The sequence below is a fragment of the Humulus lupulus genome, chromosome 1, assembly GCF_963169125.1.
Source record: "Humulus lupulus chromosome 1, drHumLupu1.1, whole genome shotgun sequence".
Lineage (NCBI taxonomy): Eukaryota > Viridiplantae > Streptophyta > Magnoliopsida > Rosales > Cannabaceae > Humulus > Humulus lupulus.
In genome coordinates, this window is record NC_084793.1 from 244,400,541 (window position 1) to 244,428,404 (window position 27,864).

A 27,864-nucleotide genomic window follows, 5' to 3' on the forward strand; every position below is an offset into this window, starting at 1 on the left:
TCATAGGATTTCTCCATCACTATATTCCCCAAGCATTGGACCAAGAGCCGCCTGAAAAAGAAACAAAGTTAGTATTGGCCACAGAGAATGGAGTACATAACCTAAAGAGTGGGGCATTTACCTTTATTGTGGCCTATTGGCATGAAGAGATCAGACGAGCCTCATTGTCAATCCCTAGCTGGGTGTATCTTCTAGCAGTTTAGTCACACATCGTGGGATTTTTCCCCTAGAAAAGTTCTGCAGTTAATAGAGCAACAAAGGAAATGAGTTTCTCAGCAAATAAATTCTCTAGTTGTGCATGACTGATTGGAGGTTCCCGAGGCATCTCCCATGGAGGCTTTAGTTAGCGAATGTATGCCCCCATCTCATGGACCAATGCATTGCCTTCCTCAAGGTGAGCGTTGAAATGCTCGACCATGGCATTGTACCTCTCAAGCGGTGTCCCTTTATAGTGCTCGGGGTACACAAGCAGGCAGAGAGCATTCTGAGCCTCTGGGACTTCGGCTGCCTCAGAGACTTCAGTAGCTCTGGGGGTGTGTGCATCCCCTGAAGACACCTCTAGTATCAAGGTGTCAGTCACCTCCCGCGCTGGAAAGTCAGGCGTCTCCCCAAGCACCTCGACCCGAGTATGGGCCACATGTTGTCTCTTTGAGGGTGAGGAAGGTCCCAACTCCTCATGGGGCCTTTTTTGTAATATCTGATAGATATTATTTACGTTATAATTTTTTTCTTTCTATTTACTTAATTACTTGTTATTTATTTATTAGTTAATTAAATTATTTTCTCTGACGTGTTCTTTGTTTTTGTATGTGAATGTGTGCATGTGCGTACGTGGGTAAATCTACATGGGTGTGTGGCTTATAGAGAAAGAGGCTAATGGTGATCTTGATTTAGGTCAACAGATAAGATCTTGGAAAATTGTCAAATTTGGAAAATATGAGCATTTTAGGTAAGGGGTATTTGGAGATATCACATTTGATTCTAAAATAGGTTTTCCATCATTCTATAAAGAGAAATTAGATTTTCTTTAAATGCTAAATGGAATTACCATGATGATAGAAATTAACCTAGTAGCTTTGTATGATTAAAATGGAAATGAAATGAAAGGATTAGGAGAGACTAAAGAGAGAAAGTTACATTTCTTAGAAATCTCGTAACTTTGGACATTGATGCAATAAAATATACATAACTAAAGCTGTAGGAGTCTGATTTAGAAAATCTTAGTATCTTTGGAAAGCTAATTGGATTATCTACAACCTTTTAGTAGTAGTATTTTATTCCAAAATCGTAATGTAAATGGGTCAAAATTTGGTCCCAAGTCACAACACCTAGAGTTACGAAAATTCTATTTAGATAATTATTTTATTTTAAACCTATAACTCATCTATAAAAGGGACCTTAGAGTATTTCACTCAACCTTTTACCCTAGCTGTCGTCACCCCATAGAGAGAGAGAGAGAGAGAGAGAGAGAGAGAGAGAGAGAGAGAGAGAATGAGACAAAGAGAAGAAAGAAATGTGGATCAAGGTTTAGAGGTAAGTATTCTTCATTTATTTTTAGTATTCTCTTCATCTTTGTGGATTTCTAAGAGATGTGATATTGGAGATTAGGATTTCAAAATACATCAAGGAAGAATACATTGATTAGGATTTTAGTCATCACTCAAAGAAGGTAACCATTTGAAGTTTTTATTATTTTAGATTTATGTTAGAATAAATGTGATATTTTGAAAGGATGTTGATCTAAGGTTAAGTTTTGTTTTAAGAATTTGTCTTTAAATGATTGGATGGGTATTCGTAGAGAATTATGTGATGCTTATAAGGATTTGGACGTAAGGTTTTCCAACATCATTTTTCTCTCAAGGTCACTCACGCCAAGGTAAGCAAGTAGATATGTTTTGTGCTATATGAAATGTTGTGAATTTTAAGTGGTATACTAACTTTCACGAACATGTACTTGGAAAGATGAAAAGTTTGGCATCAGTTGTCATAGTATGACCGAGGTGGTCTCCGAGGACCTCAATTGCTTCCTTCCAATCAACTTTTCCATTTACATGTTGTTGGGCGCATAAGTCTTTATATGTTTATGATGATGGTTGTAGGCACACGTATTTGGGTAGATGAGTTTACTATGTATGAATGTTTGGTAGACGTGCCCCATAATTTGACCAATGTGGTCCCAGGAGGACAGTTTCCTCACCCAACTTCTATTCCACAATACTTGTTGCCTTTAATGTTTTTATATATGAATTTCAAAGTTTGACATATGTACCTTGTGGTGTTTGCGCTATGAATAGTTTGATGTTATGTCATACTAAGTTAATGATAGGCTATGATGTGCTTTAATAATGTGTTTTTGATAGATGTTGTTCATGTAAAGACATCAAAGTGTATGTTAGTGCTATGAAAATTAGAAAGATAGATGAATGGTAAGAGTTAAGTTAATGCGTTGGAAATGTTGCAATTTTGTATGAACTAAGAAAGTGATGATTTTATGTTAGTTTCTAAAGTGGTTATGATTATTGAAATGTTCTGTTTGCATGTTTGTACTTCCTTACTAGGCTCTTGAGCTCACCCCCTTACTTTCCCTCCATCTGCAGGTGTTGACTGCCTTTTTCGCTTTCATCTTAATCTGAAAGATTAAAGGAAACATAAGAAAAGAACACTAGATTTTACGTGGTTCAGGCTGTAAAAAGCCCTAGTCCACGAGTCTCTATTATTTAGTGAGCTTGAAGCCTGTAGTATCAAGCTTCAATGGTGATTCTCAGGCAATGTATATCTTGCACTAAGTTACAGAGTTTCTCTCTCTAAAAAATTGAATCTTTTACAAGGAGATACCCCAACCATATTTATAGAGGTTGGGGTCATTAATGTTAATCATCTTTCATTAATATTAGATTCCCCCCTCTTGGGGTATTAATGTTAAGTTAATACAAAAAGAGTTGCACCAAATAAAGACTACGACAACCCATTGCAGAAAGTCACGCACCAACTTTATGAGGAACATATTTGTGACTGTCAAGATGCAGTGCATGTTTGCCCATGTCAGGTGACATCGTGGGAAATGAGGACTGTCGAGTGTACAAACTGGACACCACTAATTGAGACACACTAAAACTGTCAGACGATCACCTGGTGGCCCACAATTGCAGTGACTGACATCTAGCGGCTATCCCAGGTCTGAGGACCGGAATCATAGACCTAGGGGACAAGTGAGGGAAGAGAGCTCCTCCGGACGTGGCCTCACCTGGAGAGATCCCTGCCATGAGGACAGACCTTGGGGCATGATCTCACTCGGAGATATCCATGACTTATCGATTGGCCCGGGAGGTGGCATCACCTAGAAGTACCCTCACCTCGAGGACAAACCTCAGGGTGTGGCATGTCCAAGACTCGTCCGAACTGTGTTTCTTGGAGGGGTTGTGCTCCGAGCATCTCATGACGTACCTCGTTGCCAATCACTCTTAATTGCCACGTGTCAGGAGGTGAAAATACGGACAACATTTGCCCCCAAGTCTTCATTCACCCTCGAGGAATGGGGACATCGATTGGGAGGAGTGATTTGAAAAAATTGGAGGGAGACGTTCAGACTTCCCCCTGACGTCAATCTGAAAATTAATGCCACATGTGGACTCCCTATGGATGGGCCCATTAATCCGTGCAATTAATGAGGGGTCAACTCCACAATCCCAAACGTCCACTCCGTACCTAAGGCATCCTTTCACCCCACACCCGAGGCGTCTTTTCCCAAGACCAATGATCACGATTCGTTCCATTTAGACCTTGATCATTGGATTGCCCTTGGGTACCAACGTTGTAACGTCTTAAACTACCTAATAAGGTTTAGGGGCTTGATTAGGGATGGAAAATTATGGAAATTATGTGCTTATGTGATATATTTGTGTATCATTGCATGATTATGTGAGTTATATTATAATATGACTTGATATGTATGTTTAGGTGTATTAAATATGCATGCGGGCTCGATTCTTATCAGAAGGGCTATTTTCGTAATTTGGCATGTTATGGGCATATTTAGCATATATGTAAATATGTGTGCGACCACATTATTATGTGGATGTATTTGGGTTACTCGGCACGAGGCGATCTTAGGGAGCAAGTTAGCGGGAATGTCACAACGGGATCAATACATGACTCGGAGTGAGTCATGGGGTATTTTGGGTATTTAGTACATTACCAGGATATTGGGTAATGAGAATGAATATTCGAGGATATATTCAGAGTTAGTGAGATTAGGAGGGAGTTCTGGGAATTTTGACTATTTTACCCTAGGGGGCGTTTTGGGTACCCTGAGCCTTGGAATTTACTTAAGAGTACTTGAGCTCGAAGTAACCTGACAGAAATAAAAAACACATTCAAACTCCCTCTCTCTCTCTCTCTCTCTCTCCCGTTCTCCTTTTTAACTCTCGATAGCATTTTCCAAGGGAACTCGAGTTTTACAGCTTGGATTCAAGTAAGGTTAGAGTCATAACGATTCTAGGGAAGATTAGTAGCGTGATAGCTGGAAAATGACATAATCAGAGGTAAACCAAGCTTTAAGTTATGAGATTTTGAGTTCTTAAGATTTGATTGGATTTTATGGTTTTGATGAGTTTTTTTATTTGTTTGAAACTTGGGTTTTGTTTACTTTGGGTTGCTGAGTTGATTGGGAACTTTGTTTTTGGAATTTGACTATGTTTGGATAGGTTTATGGAGGGATTTTTCTTTATAAAAATAGAGAAAAAACAGAGATTTCATGTCGAGCCACGACCTTGTTCTTGGGGCGTCGTGGCTCAAATTAGACAAGAGAGAAGCAGATGCCTCTGGGATATTTGAGTCGCGGTGACTGTTAAGGCGTCCCGCAGCGCTGATGCAGTCAGTGATGAGCCTTGGGCCTCTGACTTGAGCGGGTTGCAACTCAAATACTTGGGGGCCGTGGTGCTTAAGGGATTTTGGACCTTGGGGAGGTTTTGAGTGCGAGAACTCAAAACCTAAGGGCTCGAGATAAATCCTACTACCCAGTTTAATAGGATTCGATGTCCCAGAGGCTAGGACTCGGTCTGGAAGCCTTTATTTGCTCGTTATTGACGACATTATACACTTGGTTGTGACTAGGATATCGCTAGGAGATCAGGATCAGGATCGTGGTTGAGGGTCGTTCTTATTTTACTTTACACTCAGACCTGAGGTAAGAAAACTGCACCCAATACGTGATGTACATGAATAGAGCTTGGCCCAAATGTTGGATATAGAATTGATTAGGGCGTGGGCCCTTATAAATGTGCATGATTATGATTATGCCTGTTGTTTTCCAAGTTTTTTGGAAACCTTAATAATAGAAGATTAGAGAGCTTAGAAGAACATATTTATGGAATAAAGACAAGGTTTTTTACGTGGTTAGGGCGTTAATGAGCCTTAGTCCACGAGACAATTGTATTAGAGCTTAGAGAATCTACAACAATGGAGTTTTCTACAAGTTTCAGCAGAGTAACTGTTTACCAGCCAGAGGTCCCCCTTGCCCAATGCCCCACTACCTGTATTTATAGGTTTACGAGTGCACTGGGCTTAGGCCGGGCTGACCCGGGCCCAAGAAGGGTATAGATACTGCTGGCTTCTCTAATGGAAGCCCAATACAAAGGATTAAAACATAGATAATACACTAATCCGAGCCCACTGGGCCGGTCCAAACCACACCTGTCACCCGACGAGTTGGGGCTTTGGTCTGGGCATCTCAGGTTACGAGGCAGATTTAGGGGACAAGATCGGTCAGAGTAGTGGCGGTGCAGGTCTGAACCAACGGCGTACAATCCCAAGGTAGCCTTTTCTACAGGTGAAGCGTGGGGGCAACCCCCATGCTTCATGGGACGAAGTCAGGGTCACGGACGCTTTACCTTGCCATCCTCGGACAACCGACCCAGGTTCGTTTACCCACGTCCCCCTCCATTCGTCAAGGTCCCATACCATTTACCAGGGGCCAGGATTATTTACCAGGAACCCAGATCGTTTACTAGGTGCTCGGACTATTCCACCAGGATCCCGGACCGTTTACCAGGCTCCGGGATCATCCACTGCGATCCTGACTGTTATTACCGGAAGCCACGCTTATACCCTCTCCCGAATGACCGTCCCAGATGACACTCCCTGGATGCCCTTTGGGCATCATCTACTTGGGCTGCCAACGTCTATTTTACTCTTTGCCAAACGGGCCCGGTCTGGGCCCAAACTCATTTGGGCGGCCCGCGGGCAGAAGCGTGGACCCGGGCGCTCAGAAGGAAACGAGGATAACATTTACCCCCAAGCCTTCATCTGGGCTTGCGGGGTGGACGCTTGCCTCAGTCCCGGATCTTCCCGGCATTTCCCGATTTGTTTCCAAAGTGACGGGTCTGCGGCGAGGGGCATTGCGTGTTGGATGAGTATGGAGCTACCGCCTGCTATGTTGACCTGGACCGCGTCCCATGAGCCTGGATCATTTACCAGGATCCGGGTTCGTTTACCAAGGCTCCAAATCATTATGGGGGATACACGTGTCCCCTAGAAACTGTCGCATTGATGGCACTTGATCCTGAAAGGTCAACAAATACCTCCAGGGTCACTATGCTAGGGCTATTATGTCAGCTCGGTTCACGAAGTGTCCCATCTGCACGAGCGTGTCTCATTATTATTTCTGCGACAAGGAGGGCCGTAGGATGGGATGGCCTTTGAGGTGATCCTCTTTCTGGGACGTTGGATCGGTGCAGCGCGGATCGCACCTCGGGGGTACTGTGATCCAATATTCGAGTGGATCCATTAATGTCCCTACACGATCCTGGACCGTCCGATAGGGGGAATCGATCCCAGCTGTTAGATCAAAACTAGCACTTTGGCTCTTATAAATACCCCTCAGGCTTTCATTTGAAACCTTTACATTCTCGAGCCAGAAAAAGAAACTCGAAGGGTTTGTTTATGACCGAGCTTGCCGACGATATCTTTCGCCGTTTGCTCCGTCTTCGCCGTCGCCTATTCCCAAAGATTCCGATATTTGCACCCTCGCCTAAGTAGACGACACCAGCCTGCCCTCTCGATGAGCTGCTGAATCGCCTCCAACAGTTCAAGACAGAGATTCTACTGTCACTGTCGCCGGACAACCACCATTTTTAATGACTAGAAATTTACAGTAAGCTTTCTTGACTTTCATCTTTACACATCCATATATACATATATAGATTTTATGTTGTTTTGGTTATCTGCTTAGATTGCGAGACCTTGCTTGTGCTTAGAATTAGAGTGTTAGGGAAAGAAAACTTGGTCCGAGCTGCTCTGGACCCCTTCGGGTTCAGGTGGTTCCTGGACAAGAGAGTTTCCCGTGTTGAGAGTTTGACGGTCTGGACCGTCGGAGATTAGCTGATTAGCTTGTTTTGAACCCTAGGTTAGGTTCCCATGGCCTAGGCCATTTCTAAGACTAATTTTAGACAACTTATACTTGGGGGGTCCACGTTCTTATAATCTTATGCTGTTGTAGGAATGACGCGGACGGGTATATAGTTATCTGGGACTGCAGACCACGTGCGGTCAACCAAGTTTTAGGTATTTTATGTTCTCGGGACACGCATGTCCGGGCTGGGACCAGGGCTGAGCCTTAGATCCTATATATTGTACCCGCAGACTGCGTACGTCCAGGCCAGGACCAACCTGAGCCTTAGGTCCTACTGGGTTTGTACCCCCCAGACCTTGTCAGTCTGGGTTGGGACTAGGCCCGAGCCTTATGTCCAACTGGGTTTGTACCCCGAGGACCTTGTCGGTCTGGGTCGGGACTAGGGCTGAGTCTTAGGTCCTACTGGGTTTGTACCCCCTAAACCTTGTCGATCTGGGTCGGGACTAGGCCTGAGCCTTGTGTCCAACTGGGTTTGTACCCCCCAAACCTTGTTGGTCTGGGTCGGGACTAGGCCTGAGCCTTGTGTCCAACTGGGTTTGTACCCCCCAGACCTTGTCGGTCTGGGTCGGGACTAGGCCCGAGCCTTGTGTCCAACCAGGTTTGTACCCCTCAGACCTTGTTGGTCTGGGTCGAGACTAGGCTTGGGCCTTTAATTTCTTGTTCTCGTATTTGTTCATACCAGACTTACCCCCTCCAAGTGAGCGAATACTGGTCTTGGAATTTTCATTGTTTGATAATATTTCTTTATGACCTTTTGTACACACCATTTTTATTATTCAAGGAATAACCCTGAGGCGTAGATTGTTTACAACGAAAATATAAAACTGAAACATGCTATCCTGACTACTGATAGTACTTACGGAGATGTTCCACGTTCCAGGCCCTTGGGACTTCCGTGCCATCGAGCCGTTTTAAATGGTATGTTCCCGAACAAACTTCGTGTTGAATTTTGTACGACCATTCCCAATTCGAGCCCAAAACCCCCACTCCTGGATCTTGGGTTGCAGGGAAGACTCTTCGCAGGACCAGATCACTGGTTTCGAACCTTAGGCATTTTACCTTTGAGTTAAAATGCTGCGCGATCTTGCCTTGGTATATCTTCAACTGAACTTGTGACTCTTCCCGGATCTCCTCGATGAGATCAAGGGATTCCTGGAGTAAGGCGTGGTTCTGGGCGGGATCGTACGTGTCTCTTCTATGGGATGGGATGGCCATTTCTACTGGGATAACAACTTTGCACCCGTACACCATGGAGTAAGGAGTGTGTTCAGTGGACGCTCTTTCGGTGGTTCGGTACACCCACAGCACGCGGGGAAACTCTTCGGGCCACTTGCTCTTGGAGGCTTGAAGCTTTTTCTTCAATGTTCCTTTCAATATTTTGTTGACGGCCTCTACTTTCCCATTCACTTGAGGCCTGGCGACTGCGGAGAAGCTTTTTACGATACCATGTCTTTCACAGAAATCCGTGAGTTGGATGTTGTCGAATTGCTTTCCGTTGTCGGACACAATCTTGTAGGGGAGCCTGTACCGGCATACAATGTTGTTGATGAAAAAATCCAAGGCCTTCTTTGAGGTGATTGTATTCATGGGCCCCGCTTCAACCCACTTGGTATAGTAGTCGACGGCCATGATGGCATACTTCACCCCTCCCTTCCCGGTCGGGAGCGATCTTACTAGGTCGATCCCCCATACCGCGAAAGGCCAGGGACTCGTCATCAAGGTTATTTCTGTTGGAGGGGCTCGCGGGATCTTCTTGTACCTTTGGCACTGCTCATATTTGCAGACGTAATCACATAGTCTTTCTTCATGGTTGGCCAGAAATATACTTGGCGTAGGATCTTTTTGGACAAACTGAGTCTGGCTGTGTGATCTTCGCAGAAGCCTTCGTGCACTTCATGCATGATTGCGCTCAGTTCGGTCCCGGATACGCATCTGAGGTATGGCATGGATAACCTTTTGCGGTAGAGCTTTCCATCCATCATGACGTATCTGTGGACATGGTATTGAAGCTTCCTGGTTGCGGCTTTGTCTGCTGGCAACTTTCCGGTTGTCAAGTAGTGGACAATGGGTCCCATCCAGGACACGGAGTGGTCGATGGCGTTGATCACGGAGGGTTGAATGCTAGGGATGGGGAGATGATTAATCGGGACCAGCCCAGACAGCTCCGCCTCTGCATCGGTGGGCAATTTTTCCAACGTTTCTGCGAACACGTTTTGCTCCCTGGGGATCCGGCGAATGGAGTGCCTCTTGAACGTTTGCAACATTTCTCTCATCTAAGTCACGTAAGCAGCCATCTTCTCCCCTTTGGTTTGGTATTCTCTCGAGACTCGTCTGACAACCAGTTGGGAATCACTATAGATCTCCAGGTTCGCGACCCCGACTTCCCGGGCCAGACGTAATCCAGCCAGCATGGCCTCGTGCCTAACCTCGTTGTTCGATGCCTTGAAATGGAAACGCAAGGCATTTTGTAACTGGTGCCCTTGTGGCAAAACTAGGATGATTCTGACCCCTGCTCCATTTTCATTCGAGGCTCCGTCCACAGACACCTTCCATACGGGCGCCGCGGGGTCTGCGGGATCGTCCCCTTTGGTGATCCCAAAGCATTCCACAATCAAGTCGGCTAGGGTCTGTCCCTTTATCGAGACTCTTGGTATGTAAGTTATGGCGAATTGACTCAATTCCATAGCCCACTTCAAGAGTCTTCCTAATGACTCGGGCTTCTGCAGCACTTGCCGCAAATGATGGTTGGTTAGAAATTTTATGGCGTGGGCTTGAAAGTAAGGCCGGAGTTTCAGGGACGCCATTAGCAAACAAAATGTCAACTTTTCAATGATTGGATACCGTGACTCTGCCCCCAATAACCTCTTGCTCACGTAGTACACAGGGAGTTGGGCTTTCCCGTCCTCCCGCACTAGTGCGGCGCTGATCGCGTGTGCGGTCACGCCAAATAGAGGTATGGCGGCTCCCCGTTCACCAGTTTTGCCAGTATTGGCGCTTGGGCTAGATGCTCTTTCAGCTTTTGAAAAGCTTCTTCGCACTCGACTGACCATTTGAAACGCTGGCTTCCCTGAAGAATGTTGAAGAACGGGATGCACTTGTCTGTGGCCTTCGAGACGAAACAGCTTAAAGCGGCTATCCGCTCGGTCAGACTTTGCATGTCTTTGTGCTTCCAGGGAGAAGGCATTTCAACCAGTGCCTTAATCTTGTTCGGATTGGCTTCTATCCCCCGAAAACTCACTATGAACCCCAGGAACTTCCCGGATGCCACGCCGAAAGTGCACTTTTTGGGATTCAACTTCATCTCGTACCTTCGAATGACCGCGAAGGCCTCGACCAAGTCGCCAGAATGTTTGCCAGAGGTTTTGGATTTGACCAGCATGTCATCAATATAGACCTCCATGTTCCGCCCCAGCTGGGCCCGGAACATTTTGTTGACTAGCCTCTGATAGGTGGCTTCGGCATTTTTGAGCCCGAAAGGTATGACGATGTAGCAGTATACCCCTTTGTCGGTCTGGAAACTGATATGCTCCTGGTCTGCTACATGCATAGAGATCTGATTGTAGCCTGAGTAGGCATCCATTAAACTCAAGATCTTGTACCCGAACGTCGCATCCACCATCTGATCGATCCGAGGAAGCGGGAAGCAATCTTTAGGGCAAGCCTTGTTGAGATCTGTGAAATCGATGCATGTCCTCCAGGTCCCGTTCGGTTTTGGTACCAGAACCGGGTTGGCCAGCCATACGGGATATACAGCTTCACGGATGAAGTTGATCGAACACAGCTTTTCAACTTCTAGCTTGAGGGCCTCTGCCCTTTCCGTTCCCAGGGGCCTTCGATTTTGCCGGACCGGGGTCGCATCTTGTCAATGTTCAAGGCATGGCAGATGATGTTGCGGTCGATCCCCATCATATCTGAATGAGACCAGGCTAGGAAGTCTTTGTTCTCCTTTACCTGGGCGATGATTGCGGCCCGGACCTCTGCCGTCAGATTCTTCCCGACTTGGATTATCCTGGTCGGGTTAGTGTCACTAATGCATACCTCTTTAATATCGTCCATGGGTTCCAGTACTCGGTCATCTCCTATTCGCGGGTCTAGCTCGTCCTCCTCCTGAACAATCCTTCCAGCTGGAGGAGGCGGAACCTGGCCGACGAATCCCTCGTGGGGTTCTTCCCGGACCATGTAGATAGGCCGGGCGGACACGTGGTAGCATTTTCGAGTGCTCTTCTGATCTCCCTGGACTGTTCCTACTCATCTGTTATCGCAAGGGAACTTCATGCATAGGTGACAGATGGAGGTGATAGCCCCGAACTCGACCAATGCGGGCCGACCAAAAATGTATTATAAGCAGTGGGACAGTCCACTACTACGAACGTACAGAACTTGAACGAGCATTGCATCTCATTCCCCAAAGTTACAGGCAACTGGATTTTTCCCATAGGGAGTATTGCGTCCCTGTTGAAGTCGGAGATGTGGGTTGGGCATGAGGCCAGATCTGTTTCAGTTAAGCCAATCACGATGAAGGTGGGCTTTAATAGAATGTTGATGGAGCTTCTGTCATCCACCAGCACCCGGGAGACCAATTTATTGGTGATCTGGGTGTCTATGACCAGAGGTTCATGGTGCGGGAAATGGACGTTACGGGCGTCGTCCTCTGTGAAGGTGATAGGGAGGTTCATCAGCTTTGGGCAATGAGTCGGGGCTTGGACCAGAGCGCATACCTTTTGATCGTGGTCGAGATCGCTAAGGTAACATTTTTTATCGTTCCGGGATGGCCCTCCTAGATGAGGCCCGCCAGAGATGGTGGCCACATGGCCTAACACTCGGGGGGGGGGGGGGGGGCACGATCCCGGATGGGTAGAACATTCCAGGTCTGGGTGCTTGCACAGTGGGGACCCCCTGAGGGGCCTGCGCTGCCAGACCCTTTGCGTACCCTCCCTGAGGCGGATACGCTCCAGGTGCACCCGGGGCTGTGGACTGTCCGGGGACTGCTGACAGGCCCGAACCTCCCACATGCATCCTGATCCACTAGTGGAGGTGCCCCAACTTGATCAAATTTTCGATCTCATCCTTAAGCTATCGGCATTCTTCGGTCGTGTGGCCCACCTCCTTATGGTAGGCGCACCGCTTGCTAGTATCTCTCAGATTCCTTCCTCCTTTGAACATGGGGGTCGGCTTCCGGTAATGCATTGCTCTCTCCGTGGCCAGGAAGATGTTCTCCCTAGTGTCTACTAGGTTGGTGTATTCTGAGTATTGGGGCTCGTAGCCCGTCTTGCCCTTCTTAGCTGGCTCAGACCAGTTTTGGCCCTTGCCGGATCTTTTCCCCCGGGAGGGGTTCACACTCGCCTCAGTTCCTCTTGCCTGGGACGGCTGGGCTCTGACAGGGGTAGCTCTATACCTGATCAGTGTGACTCTGTATCCAGAAAAGGGGTGGATTGGGCTGGGGCATACCCCAAAGAGGCAGGGCCATAAACTGTGGGCGTGGCGAAGGCCATCCCAGGCGTGACTGCCGATCTTGGTGCAAGCAGGGGCGTGACGTACTACTGTGTCAGAAACTACACCCCGTACCCCAAAAATGCTTGGGCATTGGGATGAGGTGTCGGCTACCATCCGAACGCCTGGATCTGGGCCTCGTCCCAGTTAATAAATCCTTGGGCCCTCCTTATGAACTCCTCTAGGGTAGCCGCCTTGTTACGCTGCATATTGTCCCAGAGGGGGGATCCGGCTCGGATCCAGGATTGCATTGCCACCAGGTGCTGCCCATCGTCCTCCTTGGTCTTGGAGGCCTCTTCGGTGAAACGCTGGATGTAGGCTCTTAATGTCTCCGTGGGGAGCTATTTAATATTGGCGAGGGCACTGATTTGCATGTCCATTCTCATAGGGGCCACAAATTGTTTGCAAAACGCCGACTGTAATCCTGACCAGGATTGGATGGATCCTGGCTTGAGTCTCTTCCATCATTCTTCTGCAGGCCCGCCTAGAGTGATTGAAAAACAGAGGCACTTGCCGTCGTCGCTGACATGGGCCACGATCATTAATCAGTTATAGTGGGACAGATGATCCCGGGGGTCGGTGTTCCCGGTGTAGGCGGTTAGACTCAGCATCTTGAATCCCTTGGGGAGCACGGCGCCCATAATGTGCCTTGCGCAGGGCTCCTTATCCTCTTCGTCGGAATCGGTGTTCGCTCCTTCCTGTTTTCAAACCAGGAGGTCCGTGACCTTTTTCAAGGTGGCCAACTGCTCCATGAGCTGCCTGGTCACACCATCTTCTAAGGGAACCCTCTCGTTCCTCCTATCGTTGAGGTCATTTCTAAGGTCGCCATCTCAGGGGTAGATCTTTTCCTTGCGGGCCCGCTCCTTTCAAGCATTCAGCCCGTCGCGCAGGTCTACCCAGGACGTATTGTCCCCAGAGCTGAGGGCATGATGCTCGTCGTTATGTCGAGCCATGACCCTGTTAATGGGGAGTTGTGGCTCAAATTAGACAAGAGAGAAGCAGGTGCCTATGGGATATTTGAGTCGCGGTGACTATTAAGGCGCGTCGCAGCGCTGATGCAGTCAGTGATGAGCCTTGGGCCTCTGACTTGAGAGGGTCGCGACTCAAATGCTTGGGGGCCGCGGTGCTTAAGGGATTTTGGACCTTGAGGAGGTTTTGAGTGTGAGAACTCAAAACCTAAGGGCTCGAGATAAATCCTACTACCCAGTTTAGTAGGATTCGATGTCCCAGAGGCTAGGACTCGGTCCAGAAGCCTTTATTTGCTCGTTATTGACGGCATTATACACTTGGTTGTGCTAGGAAATCACAAGGAGCTCAGTATCAGGATCATGGTCGAGGGTCGTTCTTATTTTACTTTACACTCGGACTTGAGGTAAGAAAACTGCACCCACTACATGATGTACATGATTAGGGCTTGGCCCAAATGTTGAATATAGAATTGATTAGGGCGTGGGCCCTTGTAAATGCGCATGATTATGATTATGCCTGTTGCTTTCTGAGTATTTCAGAAACCTTAATAATAGAAGATTAGAGAGCTTAGAAGAACATATTTATGGAATAAAGACAAGGTTTTTTATGTGGTTGGGGCGTTAATGAGCCTTAGTCCACGAGACAATTGTATTAGAGCTTAAAGAATCTACAACAACGGAGTTTTCTACAAGTTTCAGTAGAGTAATTGTTTACCAGCCAGAGGTCCCCCTTGCCCAATGCCCCACTACCTGTATTTATAGGTTTACGGGTGCACTGGGCTTGGGCTGGGCTGACCCGGGCCCAATAAGGGTATAAATATTGCTGGCTTCTCTAATGGAAGCCCAATACAAAGGATTAAAACATAGAAAATACACTAATCTGAGCCCATTGGGTCGGTCCAAACCACATCTGTCACCCAACAAGTTGGGGCTTTGGTCTAGGCATCTCGGGTTATGAGGCAGATTTAGGGGACAAGATCGGTCAGAGTAGTGGCGGTGCAGGTCTAAACCAACGACGTACAATCCCAAGTTAGCCTTTTCCGCAGGTGAAGCTTGGGACGAAGTCAGCGTCACGGACGCTTTACCTTGCCAACCTCGGACAACCGACCCGGGTTCGTTTCCCCACGTCCCCCTCCGTTCGTCAAGGTCACGTACTGGTTACCAGGGGCCAAGATTATTTACCAAGAACCCGGAGCGTTTACTAGGTGCTCAGACTATTGCACCAGGATCCCGAACCGTTTACCAGGCTCCAGGATCATCCACTGCGATTCTGACTGTTATTACCGGAAGCCACGCTTATAACCTATCCCGAATGACCATCCCAGATGATACTCCCTGGATGCCCTTTGGGCCTCATCTAGACTTGGGCTGCCAACATCTATTTTACTCTTTGCCAAACGGGCCCGATCTGGGCCGAAACTCATTCGGGCGGCCGGAAGGAAACGGGGACAACACCTGTGATTATTGATTAAGTATGTTGAATGCTCTTTATATGGATATTTGTTATATAATGAACGTTTGTCTGCATTATCTGATTAAGAGAGGCTTGACGTATGAGTCAAGGACGGAAATAACACTGAGCACTGGTCAAAAAGCAATGACTTATCAGTCAAGGACGCCAATAGAGCTGAGCACTGGTTGAAAAGCATTGACTTATTAGTCAAGGGCGACAATAGTGCACTAAGCACTGGTCGATATGGTTAGGCCTAATCAGGAGCGCATTATACGCTTGTCTGACCCAATGGTCATGGAAAATTAAGCGCTAGGTATGTTGGGCCAGCTCTAAGGCTGGTTATACAGAGGATAGGGCAATGGGCCCCGGGGTAACTTATTAGTCCCATATCCTGGGTTTGGGCCCCAAGGTGATTTATTAATCATGCGTTTGTGACAACGGGCCCTGGTATGATTCATTAATCATTTATTTAGGGAAGTTGGCCCCATAAGATGATGTAGTCATTTATATGAATGGTATGCATGCATGCCTAGGGTTATTACTACTAGGCATGCTTATTATGGTTTGGTAACGTGTTATTCACTGCTTATGAGCATGTTTAAGTTTTCTTGATGGGCCTTGCCTTACGGGTGCTATGTGGTGCAAATAAGGGGAAAGGGAAGTTAGCCCAACCATGAGTTGGAGAGCTTAGGTGGCGACGTGTACATATGCAGCCGCTTGACCACCACGACCAAGTTTTCTTAGAGGAGCTAGGATTAAACCCTTTTTTTGCCGCTTAGGTCGGCGTGTTGTAACTTTTGAGTTGTAATTACTCTTTTGGAAATGTAAACAACTTTGTAAACGTTTATTATGAGATATTGGACCATTAATCACATTTAGTTGCACGTTTATGGCCAAATGACTCGTTTAACGAGTTTAACACTAATTAAAATACAAAGTGTAATGGTCTTGGCTATCTAGGGCGTTACAACTTGGTATCAGAGCGTACCAAGTTTAAGAGTCCCTGAAGACAGGTTGGGCATGTACACTCTCCACTAAAGACAAGCTCGACTCAGGGTTTGGTAGCTATTTAAGTGGTTATGTGTTTAACTGCTTAAATAGGATATAAATGCCTTATCTGCATGCCTTATTAGGTAGCATGAGATATTCTAATAGGGCCTGGCCCTTGTCTGTTGCATGATTTAAAAGGATGTGTTTTTTAGCACTGACATTGTTTGTGAATGCAAAGGAAACGCTTATTAGCGTTGTTATATGGACAAGTAGGTCAGGACACGCTCATTAGCGCTATCATAGATACATGTATGCCAGAAAATGTTTATTAACATAGTTATTTGGTTATAAATGCTAGTAAATGCTTATAAGCATTGTTGAATGTTAGATAAATGCCTATTAGCATCGCTATTAGTTATAAAATTTCAGGATGTGCTTATTAGCACCGTGCTTGGATATGAATGTGCATTGACAAGCTTATTAGCATGATTGTTGAATGTGAATGATTATTTTCTTGGTCTTGGATCATGAGGCGGCAAGAGGTTTAGTTATTACTACCTAAGTGGCCGAATTGAATATTGCAGCAAGGTATAAGCTTGGAAGTATGTTTCTAAGGCAGATAGAATCATCAGTTGGCCAGGAAGATCAGAGCCAGAATGATAGACAGGGTCAGAATGACAACCAGGGTAAGACCCCTCTGCCAGCTCCTGAGAACTGGCAGCAAGTGCTTTATGATTTGCAAGCTAGGTTATTGAGGCAGGAAGAAGAGATCCGCCTCCTGAGACAACAACAGGTTCCTTCAGGGAACATTTTTCCAGAGGCACCACCTGTGATGGTGCCAATAGCTGAACAACTTCCAGAAGCTGGGAAAAGATGGGAACCTCTTTATGAAATGTTCAGGAAACAACACACTCCAGTTTTTTAGGGTAGCACAGATCCGGCTAAGGATAAATAGTGGATAAGCATGCTTACCACCATCCTAGACTTTGTGAGGGTGGTTGGTAATGAGAGGGTGGCCTATGCCACATACATGTTTCAAGAGGATACCCAAATCTAGTGGGAGGTGATATCCCAAACTAGAAACATTAATACACTGGATTGGGAAGAGTTTAGAACTCTTTTCAAAGAAAAGTATTACAATGATGCCATCAGGGCTGTAAAAGCTGAAGAGTTCAGTAAACTGCTTTAGAGGAATATGTCAGTGACATAGTATTCACTGAGGTTTGATAGACTAGCCAAGTTCGTTGCAGACTTGGTGCCCACTAATGGGACAAGGAGGGAAAGATTCCTTCAGAAGCTACAACCTATGATAGCCCGGGATGTTCGTATCACTACTGTGCCATGAGTGACTATTTATGCATAGGTGGTAGAGAAGACCCTTACTGCTGAGGGCGCAGAGAATAAAATCTGGCACGAGAACACGATCAGGAGAGATACTAGGAGAGCGAGACCTCCATTTATGAGTTTAGGTAGGGGCAGGGGTTCCAGTGATCAGAAAAGGAAGGCTCATGATGCCTTTCCAACTCTAGGCCCTGACAAGAGACCACGTGGTATTCAGATAGGCTGCCAGGGCGGCAATGATGGCTGGAGGATTTTTCCAGAGTGCACCAGATGTAAGAGGCACCATATAGGGGAGTATCAGGCAAAGGCCCGCTTTTTGTGCGAAATAGTGGTACATTTAAGGAAATATTGCTCGATGGCAAAAAAGGAAGACCCAAGAAAGGTGGACATCTCGACCCTAGCTCAAGTGTTCGTACTGACACAGGCAGAAGTTGAGGCTTCTCCCTCAGTAGTTACCAGTCAGCTTTTTAGTGTTGGAACCCCTTATACTGTTTTGATTGATTCTGGTGCTACACATTCTTTTTTTTGCTATTAGAATTATTGATAGATTGTTTAGGCCATGTGATTATTATGTTGTGGGGTTTGAGAACTTATTTCCCACTGGGGAGTTAGTAGTATCCAGGAGATGGGTCAGATCATTGCCAGTGATAGTAGAGGGCAGAGAGTTGTCAGTTGATTTGATATAGTCGGTTATGACCGACTTTGACATGATTCTGGGTATGGACTGGTTGGTGAAGTATAAGGCAACCATAGACTGCAGGTGGAAGATGGTAACCTTTGAGCCTGAGGGTGAGGACCCTTTTGTATTTGTTGGCACTATGCATGGACCCCGTGTACCTATGATATCTCTACTGAGGGCTAGAGATCTATTGAAAGGTGATTGCATAGGATTCTTAGCCATTGTGGTAGATACCACTCAGGTCGTGCTAGTGGGACTAGAGGAGACAAGACTAGTCTGTGAATTTCTGGATGTGTTCCTAGAGGATTTACCAAGGTTGTCGCCACACAGGGAGATAGAATTTGTCATTGAACTGGCACCAGGGATAGAGCCAGTGTCTAGGGTACCTTAGAGAATGGCCCTAACAGAGTTAAAAGAACTAAAGGTATAGTTGTAGGAGTTGTTAGACTTGGGTTTTATTAGACCTAGTTCTCACCATGGGGTGCACCAGTCCTGTTTGTAAAGAAGAAAGATGGTTTTCTAGGGAACTGAACAAGTTAACAATCAAGAAAAAGATCCTCTGCCAAGGATAGATGACTTGTTTGATCAGTTATAGGGTAGGATGGTATTCTCAAAGATAGATCCTCAATCTGGTTATCACCAACTGAGGAACAAGGAGGGAGATATATCGAAGACTGCCCTTCGGACCAGGTATGGGCATTTTGAGTTTTTAGTCATGTCCTTTGGGTTGACTAATGCCTAAGCTATCTTTATGGATATGATGAATAAGGTGTTCAAAGACTATCTACACCAGTTTGTGATCGTCTTCATCGATGATATTTTGTTTTATTCTCAGCCAGAGATTGAACATGAGCAACATCTCAGGTTGGTTCTACAAAGGCTGAGGGAACATAGACTGTTTTCAAAGTTCAAGAAATGTGAGTTTTGGTTACCTAAGGTAGCTTTCCTTGGTCATATTGTTAGTAGGGATGGGATCAAGGTGGACCCAGCCAAGATTGAGGCAGTCAGGGACTGGCCAAGGCCAAGGAGCGCCTTTGAGATCATGAGTTTCCTTGGATTGGCAGGTAATTACAAGCGTTTTGTGGAAAGGTTCTCAGGGATTGCTGCTCCATTGACTAAACTGACACGAAAGAATCAAAAGTTTGCGTGGTCAGATAAGTGTGAGAAAAGCTTCTAGGATCTGAAGCAGCGATTGATTACAACTTCAGTTTTGAGTCTTCCAACAGATCAAGAAAATTTTGTAGTGTACTGTGATGCCTCAAGACAGGGTTTGGGTTGTGTTCTTGTGCAGACGGGGATTGTGATTGCCTATGCACCACGTCAGTTAAAATAGTATGAACAGAGATACCCCAATCATGATATAGAGTTGGCAGCAATGGTCTTTGCATATTAAATGTATGGCGCCATTACCTTTATGGGGAGAAGTGTGAGATATACACAGACCACAAGAGCCTGCAGTACTTTTTCACATAGAAATATCTGAACATGAGACAGAGGCGGTTGCTGGAGTTGGTGACGGATTATGATTGTGAAATCCTGTATCAACCAGGGAAGGTCAACGTGATGGCAGATGCCTTAAGCCGAAAGGGTCCGGGAAAGTTATACAGTGCGAGATAGAAATCCAGGGTGTTGGCAGAGGATATGACCAGAGTTGGAATAGAGTTGCTGGTGGGCCAGTTAGCCAACATCACTCTACAGTCTACAATGTTGGAGAGAATAAAGGAAGGTTAGTTGGCTGATCCACAACTGACAAAGATCAGATGGGATGACCTAGCTGGAGTGACAAAGATCAGATGTTGCGAGCATGTGTGCTAGACTTTGAAGGGTCCTGGAATAAGTATTTTCCTTTGATAGAGTTTTCCTACAATAACAGTTATCAGTCCACCATTTGGGTGGCTCCTTATGAGATGTTGTACAGTAGGAAATGTAGATTGCCCATTCATTGGGATGAGACAGGAGAAAGGAAATACTTGGGTCCTGAGGAAGTTCAGAGGACCAATGAGGCTACTGAGAAGATCAGAGCTCATATGCTTGCTTCTCAGAGTAGACAATAAAGTTATGCTGATCCAAAGCGCAAGAACATGGGGTTCCAAATGGGAGACTATGTCTTCCTTAGAGTCTCACCATGGAAAGAGGTGAGGAGATTTGGAAAGAATGGCAAGCTGAGCCCTAGATTTGTAGGAGCATTTGAGATCCTAGAGAGGATTGGTCAGGTGGCCTAAAAATTGGCCTTACCTTCAGCATTGTCGGCCGTACATAATTTATTTCATATTTCGGTCCTTCGGAAATATGTATCAGATGTGACTCATGTATTGAGTTACGAGGATCTGGAGCTTATGGTAGATCTCTCCTATGAAGAACAACCAATCCAGATACTAGACAGGAAGGACAAGGTCCTGAGGAACAAAACCATACCTTTAGTTAAGATATTATGGAGGAACAACAAGGTAGAGGAAGTGACCTGGGAGCTGGAGTCAGATATGCAAAATCAGTATCCTGAGCTGTTTAGGTAAAATTTTGAGGACGAAATTCCTGTAGGGGGATAGTTGTAACATCCCAAATTACCTAATAAGGCTTAGGGCCTTAATTAGGGGGCCAGGATGGAAAATTATGGAAATTATGTGCTTATGTGATATATTTGTGTATCATTGCATGATTATGTGAGTTATATTATAATAAGACTTGATATGCATGTTTAGGTGTATTAAATATGCATCTGGGCTCGTTTCTTATGAGAAGGGTAATTTTCGTAATTTGGCCTGTTATGGGTATATTTGGCATACATGTGATATATGTGTGGGACCACATTATTATGTGAATATATTTGGGTTACTCGACACAAGGCAATCCCTGGGAGTAAGTTAGCAGGAATGTCACAACGGGATCAATACTTGACTCGGAGTGAGTCAATGGGTATTTTGGGTATTCAGTACATTACCAGGATATTGGGTAATGAGAATGAATATTCAAGGTTATATTTGAAGTTAGTGAGATTAGGAGGGAGTTCTGGGAATTTTGACTATTTTAGCCTCGAGGGCGTTTTGGGTACCCCAAGCCTTGGAATTTACTTAGGATTACTTGAGCTCGAAGTAACCTAATAAAAATAGAAAACACGTTCAAACTCTCTCTCTCTCTCTCTCTCTCCCGCTCTGATTTTTGGCTCTCAATAGCATTTTCCAAGGAAACTCAAGTTTTAGGGCTCAAATTCAAGCAAGGTTAGAGTCATAATGATTCTAGGGAATATTAGAAGCGTGATAGCCGATGGATTTAGCTAGAAAATGACTTAATCAGAGAAAACCCAAGCTTTAAGTTATGAGTTTTTGAGTTCTTAAGCTTTGATTGGATTTTACATTATTGATGAGATTTTTATTTGTTTGAAACTTGGGTTTTGTTGGTTATGGGTTGCTGATTTGATTGGGAACTTTGTTTTTTTGAATTTGACTATGTTTGGATAGGTTTATGGAGGGATTTGGCTTGAGAAAAACGAAGAAAAAATAGAGTTTTCATGTCAAGCCCCGACCCTGTTCTTGGGGCGTCGCGACTCAAATTGAATGAGGGAGAAGCAGGTGTGTCTGGGCTATTTGAGTCGCGGCGCTTGTTAAGGCGCGTCACAGCATGGGTGCAGTCAGTGATGAGCCTTGGGCCTTTGACTTGAGCGGGTCGCAGCTCAACTGCTTGGGGGTCGTAGTGCTTAAGGGATTTTGGACCTTGGGGAGGTTTTAAGTGCGAGAACTCAAAACCTAAGGGTTCGGATCGATCCTACTACCCGGTTTAGTAGGATTTGACCTCCCAGAGGCTAGGAATCAGTTCGGAAGCCTTTATTTACTCGTTATTGATGGCCCTAATGTTGAATATAGATTTGATTAGGGCATTGACCCTTGTAAATGCACATGATTATGATTATGCCTGTGATTATTGATTAAGTATGTTAAATGCTCTATATATGGATATTTGTTATATAATGAATGTATGTCTGGATTATCTAATTGAGAGAGGCTTGACTTATGAGTCAAGGATGACAATAACACTGAGTGCTGGCCAAAAAGCATTGACCTATCAGTCAAGGACGGCAATAGTGTTGAGCGCTGGTAGAAAAGCATTGACTTATTAGTCAAGGGCAGCAATAACGTGCTGAGCGCTAGTCGATATGGTTAGGCCTAATCAGGAGCGCATTATACGCTTGTCCCAGCCAATGGTCATGGAAAAGTAAGCGCCAGGTACGTTGGGCCAGCTCCAAGGCTGGTTATACAGAGGATAGGGCAGTGGGCCCCGAGGTGACTTATTAGTCCCATATCCTAGGGTTGGGCTCCAGAGTGATTTATTAGTCATGTGTTTTGGGCAACAGACTCCAGTATGATTCAATAATAATTTATTTAGGGAAGATGGCCCCATAAGATGATGTAGTCATTTATATGAATGGTATGCAAGCATTAGTAGGGTTATTACTGCTAGGCATGCTTATTATGGGTTGGTAACGTGTTGTTTACTGCTTATGAGCATGTTTAAGTTTTCTTGCTGGGCCTTGGCTCGCGGGTGCTATGTGGTGCTGGTAAGGGGAAAGGGAAGCTTGACCAGCCATGAGTTGGAGAGCTTAGGTGGCGACATGTACATATGCAGCCGCTTGACCACCACGACCAATGATCTTAGAGGAACTAGTGTTAAACCCAATTTTTGCCGCTTAGGTCGACGGGTTGTAACGTTTAAGTTGTAATTACCCTTTTGGAACTGCAAACAACTTTGTAAACGTTTCTTATGGGATCACATGTACAACTTAACATTTTAACGAAATATCTATTCCTTTTGACTGAAATTTTTAATCCTAGACCATTAATCACATTTAGATGCACGTTTATCGCCAAATGACTCTTTTAGCGATTTTAGCACTAATTAAAATACACAGTGTAATAGTCTTGGATAACCAGGGCGTTACAAATGTGGTAAGTAATTTGACGGATGTAGAGGGGTTACTTCCCCTCCAAGTTCTACTAGGTATAAAACCCAGAGAACTGCCCTTCAACCTCCCATTCTAGCCATTTCAAAATTCAAAACCCTTATGCCAGAACCCTCTCTTCTCTCTCGTTCTTCCCATGTCTCCAACCATTTATGACTTCTCAGCAATTGTAGATGATTGGCGTGAATCGTCTTACTTCTGGGCAAATGTCAGGTGATATTTCAGAGTGAGGACTCGCCTCAGCATCTATCTACCATTTATCTTGAGTAAGTGCTTACTTATCTGTATTTAGTTTTGCATTTGCATCGGGATTTATCTTTGGGTTTAGGTACATGCTTAGGAACGTCATTTTTTGGCATTTGAGAAGCTATTTTTGGTTTTCACAAGTATTTTTAGGCACATTTTGACTTTAAGAATGGTAAAAATGGCCCTCGATACATCTTAGGCTCCGTGGCCGGAATCTAGAAAATTCCCAGATTCTGATAGGTTCATCATCTCTAGTGGTGTTCTCTGGCCTGATCCTAGGCTCCGAGGAAACCCCAAATTCTTAGAAACTCTCATCTTCTCTCCGAGCAGTAGTCTTAGAGTCTTCCATATTTTGGCCATCTTTCCTTCGATCATGATACTAACTGCTTGGTTTTTGTCTTAGATATCCGAGGAACTGTGACAGTTACATGAGCAAGGTTTCTATCTCTTCAACCAAGAAATCTTTGACATGGCCCATGAACAAGGCACGTTCGAGGATAGTACGAGGGTAGAGGGCCAAGAACCAGTCAGGGAGATGGTTGTTCGCGTTGATGGCCCGGTGGCGGAAATGCCAGGGCTATTGGACCTAAGGGGGTTGACCATGGAAGAAATCAACCGAGCTACTGTTCCATACCCCACTCAGAGTACGAGGCTAATAGGTTTGAAGCAGAGGAGTACCACACCCTTCTCCGACACCCCCGAAGCTCTGTAAGAGATTATGAGGCACTACGTGATCAGAGATGGGTGCCTCGTGCGCCTTTGTTGGGAATCTGAGAGGGGTCATCACAGTGTTAATGGCCTCAACGCCTGGAGCCAGGCCCACCTGATGGTTGGGGCTACCTTGCCCTTGCACCACTACTTTGTGGATTTTCTAAAGTATGTTGGGATAGCCCCCTTCAAACTCTCCCCCAATGCTTATTGGGTGCTCACGGGGATGATGTCCTGTACTGGAAGTGAAAATGGCTCGCACCTTCTCTTGCATAAATCTTGTACTTCTACAACTTTCACACCACTCCGAGGAAGAAGTCCAACCGGGATGGGTACTATGCCCTGATAAAATATGCTGCCTCATCCCTCGACTACAAGGCTCCACATCATAATGAGAACCATTCTCGAGATTACAAGGACACGTTTTTCTTCATGAACGAGTTTCTGATTCGTAACAACCCGACCATGATCCTCAACTTCTCAAGGGTTGTTGAGTATCTTCCCGACCATTTTATTTTTCCTTTGTCCTCTTGATCACTTAGTGCTCTATACTTATTCATTTCCCTAATTAGCCCATTCCGCCAGACTCCTTATGTCCAACTTTTCGATGACCATCTGCAGGAGATGAATACCCTCCCCAAGCAAGATCTAGATCTCAGCTTCCTAGTGACGAAGGACAATATCATCGGGTTAGGAGTTCTCAGCGCGGACCACAAGATTAGCAATCTTGAGTTGACTAGGTATCACCAGTCCAAGAGGTCTCGGGAGTTGGCATCCTAACACATCAATTATATTGATGGGCGTGCCCAAAATATTTTGAACCAGCAGCTTACGGAGGAGCGACTAGAGACTACCCGGTTCGTATAAGTAGCCCGAGAAGCCCAAGAAGATCGAGAGCTCAAGGAAGAGCTTCAGGCGGGGATGGAGGTTTTCCAACTTCCCCCAGGTAAATTTCCCCTTACTCTAAACCATACCTCACATGTAGGGGATATGATAAGTCCCGAGCATGTCTGGGCCTCTCCAGCCCTTCTTTACTGTGGCCAGATCATGCACTCACACTGGACTAGGGAAGAGCTTCATTACTACTTAGCCTGATAAATGTCTACCTTCACCGCCCGAGGAGATAGCTGCCTCCTCGGGGCTTTGTACCCTTAGACAAAGTGACCTCTCTCAACTTCAACTGGTTCTGCCAATATGGCACCCACTTGAGTTGTGAGGTGGGAGATAGGATTAGACAACCTCAATGCCTGCACCAGGACATAACTCATGGTGGGCATTTGAGGAGCCTACAATGTTGTTATATTTTATTTTGGAATTTGCACTAATCATCTCTTTGCTCTTACAATCACATGGGGCTAGCTGACATTGCTTGGTCTGCCTAGAGACTAGGAGTGCCGCCAAGATCCTAGGCAGCTGGGGAGTCATCGTGCCCTCGAGAGGATCTCGAACCCTCTCCACCAGCCAAGAGGCAGATGGTTCCTACTGTTGAAATTGGTTAAATATAATGGTTAAGATGTTTACATGTTGATGTGAAAATTCTTTAACAGTTTTCACTTAAAGAGAAGTGAAAACATGAGATTGTGTAGAAGGCATCCAAAAGTGACTTTTATGGGTCTAAAGTGATACAATGAGGAGTGGTCCAAAGTCAGAAAGGATGGCTATACATAACACTACGATGTGTAACAAATATCGGTCTTGTCCGATGTAACAAATATATCTGATCTTATCTACTTTTCTAATGTTCTGGAAAGAACATAACACTATGATGTGTAAGTAGATCATATTGTAGATTAGCAAGTCAGTGTAAATCCTGTGCACTGACTAATCTTAGGACTAACTTATTTTGAACATATAATCATATTTATATTCCACTGTGATTACATCACTATAAATACGATTAGCTATATGCTCGGGATTTAAAAGAAGTTTATATTAAATAAATAATCATGAAAATAAAACATGTGAGCAAAGTGATTGACCAAGTCAAAAAATTATTTCTATACTTTTATTTATAATAACATGAGATTACAAAGAATTTGAGTTTTAATTAGGGCATAAAACCCCAAAAAAAATCTGAACTGGAATAGTTTTTATAATGTAGTAGCAATGGTCAGAGATGACATCCCAGTTAAATCGAGCCTCAGAGTCAGGAAAAGTATCAATGCATGCTTCATTTTTGAAAACCCTATCCAATTTAGAGAAAATTCTGGCTCCTTCCACTTGCTTATTAGACCTGGTATAATGGGAACCAATCGATCGAAACTCATCCACCATAGTACAGACCCTCCAATGATGACCATCTTCCAATTCCATCTCAGTAACAGGATGACCTCCAATTTGATCATCATAGTCAAAAACTGCATTAAAATCCCCAACTTCTAACCAAGGATGCACTGGGAACTCAAGCGAAGATAGCTGAGTCCAGAGACTTTTCCTTTCTTCCACCGAATTCCTGCCATAAACGAGAGACAAACAAAACTTCTGAGTAATGCCCTTAATCTTCACACAACAATGAACATATTGTTCAACTTCCTGGAGAATACTAAGAGAGACTTGACTAGTTTTCCAAACCATTAATATCCTACCCTCAACAACCGGACTATTGAAACAGTCCCAACCCACAAAAACAGACCTCATCATTTCCTCAATCTTATTTCCCCTCAATTTGGTTTCTAGAAAAGCACCTAAACCAATTTTATTGAACCTGCAAAAGTCTAGCAAAGACCTCTGCTTATTTCTTTTATTCAGGCCCCTAATATTCCAACACAATACGTTGCACCCTTCCATTAAAACCATTGATCTCTTGTTGACCCTTCTTTGTGACCTCCATTTGACTCTCCTGCAAGACATTGTACTTGTTAGTCCTCCCACTTTTTTTTGTGTGGTCCATTTCAGTTCCTGCCCAGAATTAGAACTACATTTCTCCTTTAACATTTCTGTCTATGTATCAATACCAATCACTAGATCATGAGGATCCTTTGGAAAAATTTCAGACACGGTAGATGTAGTTGCTTGATTACTCTCAGCCTCCACATTCCCCAACCCGGGCTTTGTCTCCTTTTTCCTCCAAATAGACCCTTGGTCACGTTTACAGCTGGAACCAAGATGTCCAAAACTTTTACAGTGCGAACATCGGGAAGGCATCCATTCAAACTCTATCGCCTGCTCCATCAATTGACCATGCTCATTAAGAAAGATGATAAACTGAGGTCAATGATCTGATATCTCAACATCCATAAGCACTCTAGCAAACTTCACCATAGATCTTTCCCTTATAACCTTATCAATCATCATATGTTTTCCTATGGTACTAACAAGAGCACTCAAACATTTTGTACTCCAATATTGGAGTCCAAGATCAGGTAATCTGATCCAAACAGGAACTGATTTCACAAACCTCAGAGTATCTAAGTCAGTCGACCAAGGTCTCAAAAGGACAGGTTTCCTATCAAAATGGACAACCCCAGATTCCAACACCATATCACGAGTAGATACATCATGAAACTTGACAATAGTATAACCCGCATTCATTCTAGCAACCCTCTCAATACCAAGTTTTCCCCATAAACGTTTAATAAGCCCTTCAAAAACATCAAATGGAGGATTAGCTCTAAGAACAACACATACCAT

The 27,864-nt window shown here is 45.0% G+C and overlaps 1 protein-coding gene across 1 annotated transcript; it reads right to left on the bottom strand.

Moving 5' to 3' along the window:
- On the bottom strand, window positions 1-27,864 carry LOC133831920 (uncharacterized). Its single transcript, XM_062262323.1, has 6 exons — window positions 27,514-27,864; window positions 27,189-27,396; window positions 27,007-27,132; window positions 26,296-26,918; window positions 2,573-2,629; window positions 1-51 (listed from the first exon to the last, which is right to left on the bottom strand). Exons 1-6 carry the CDS (start codon window positions 27,862-27,864, stop codon window positions 1-3), a joined length of 1,416 nt encoding a protein of 471 aa, XP_062118307.1.

Excerpts from the sequence above, each read along its gene's own strand:
- LOC133831920 (XM_062262323.1), bottom strand. The coding sequence starts at position 27,864 with ATGGTATGTGTTGTTCTTAGAGCTAATCCTCCATTTGATGTTTTTGAA. Across the intron at positions 27,133-27,188 it reads TCCTCATGATCTAGTGATTG|GAACTGAAATGGACCACACA; the intron begins GTATTGATACAT and ends AATTCTGGGCAG. Across the intron at positions 52-2,572 it reads GATGGAGGGAAAGTAAGGGG|GCGGCTCTTGGTCCAATGCT; the intron begins GTGAGCTCAAGA and ends TTTCTTTTTCAG.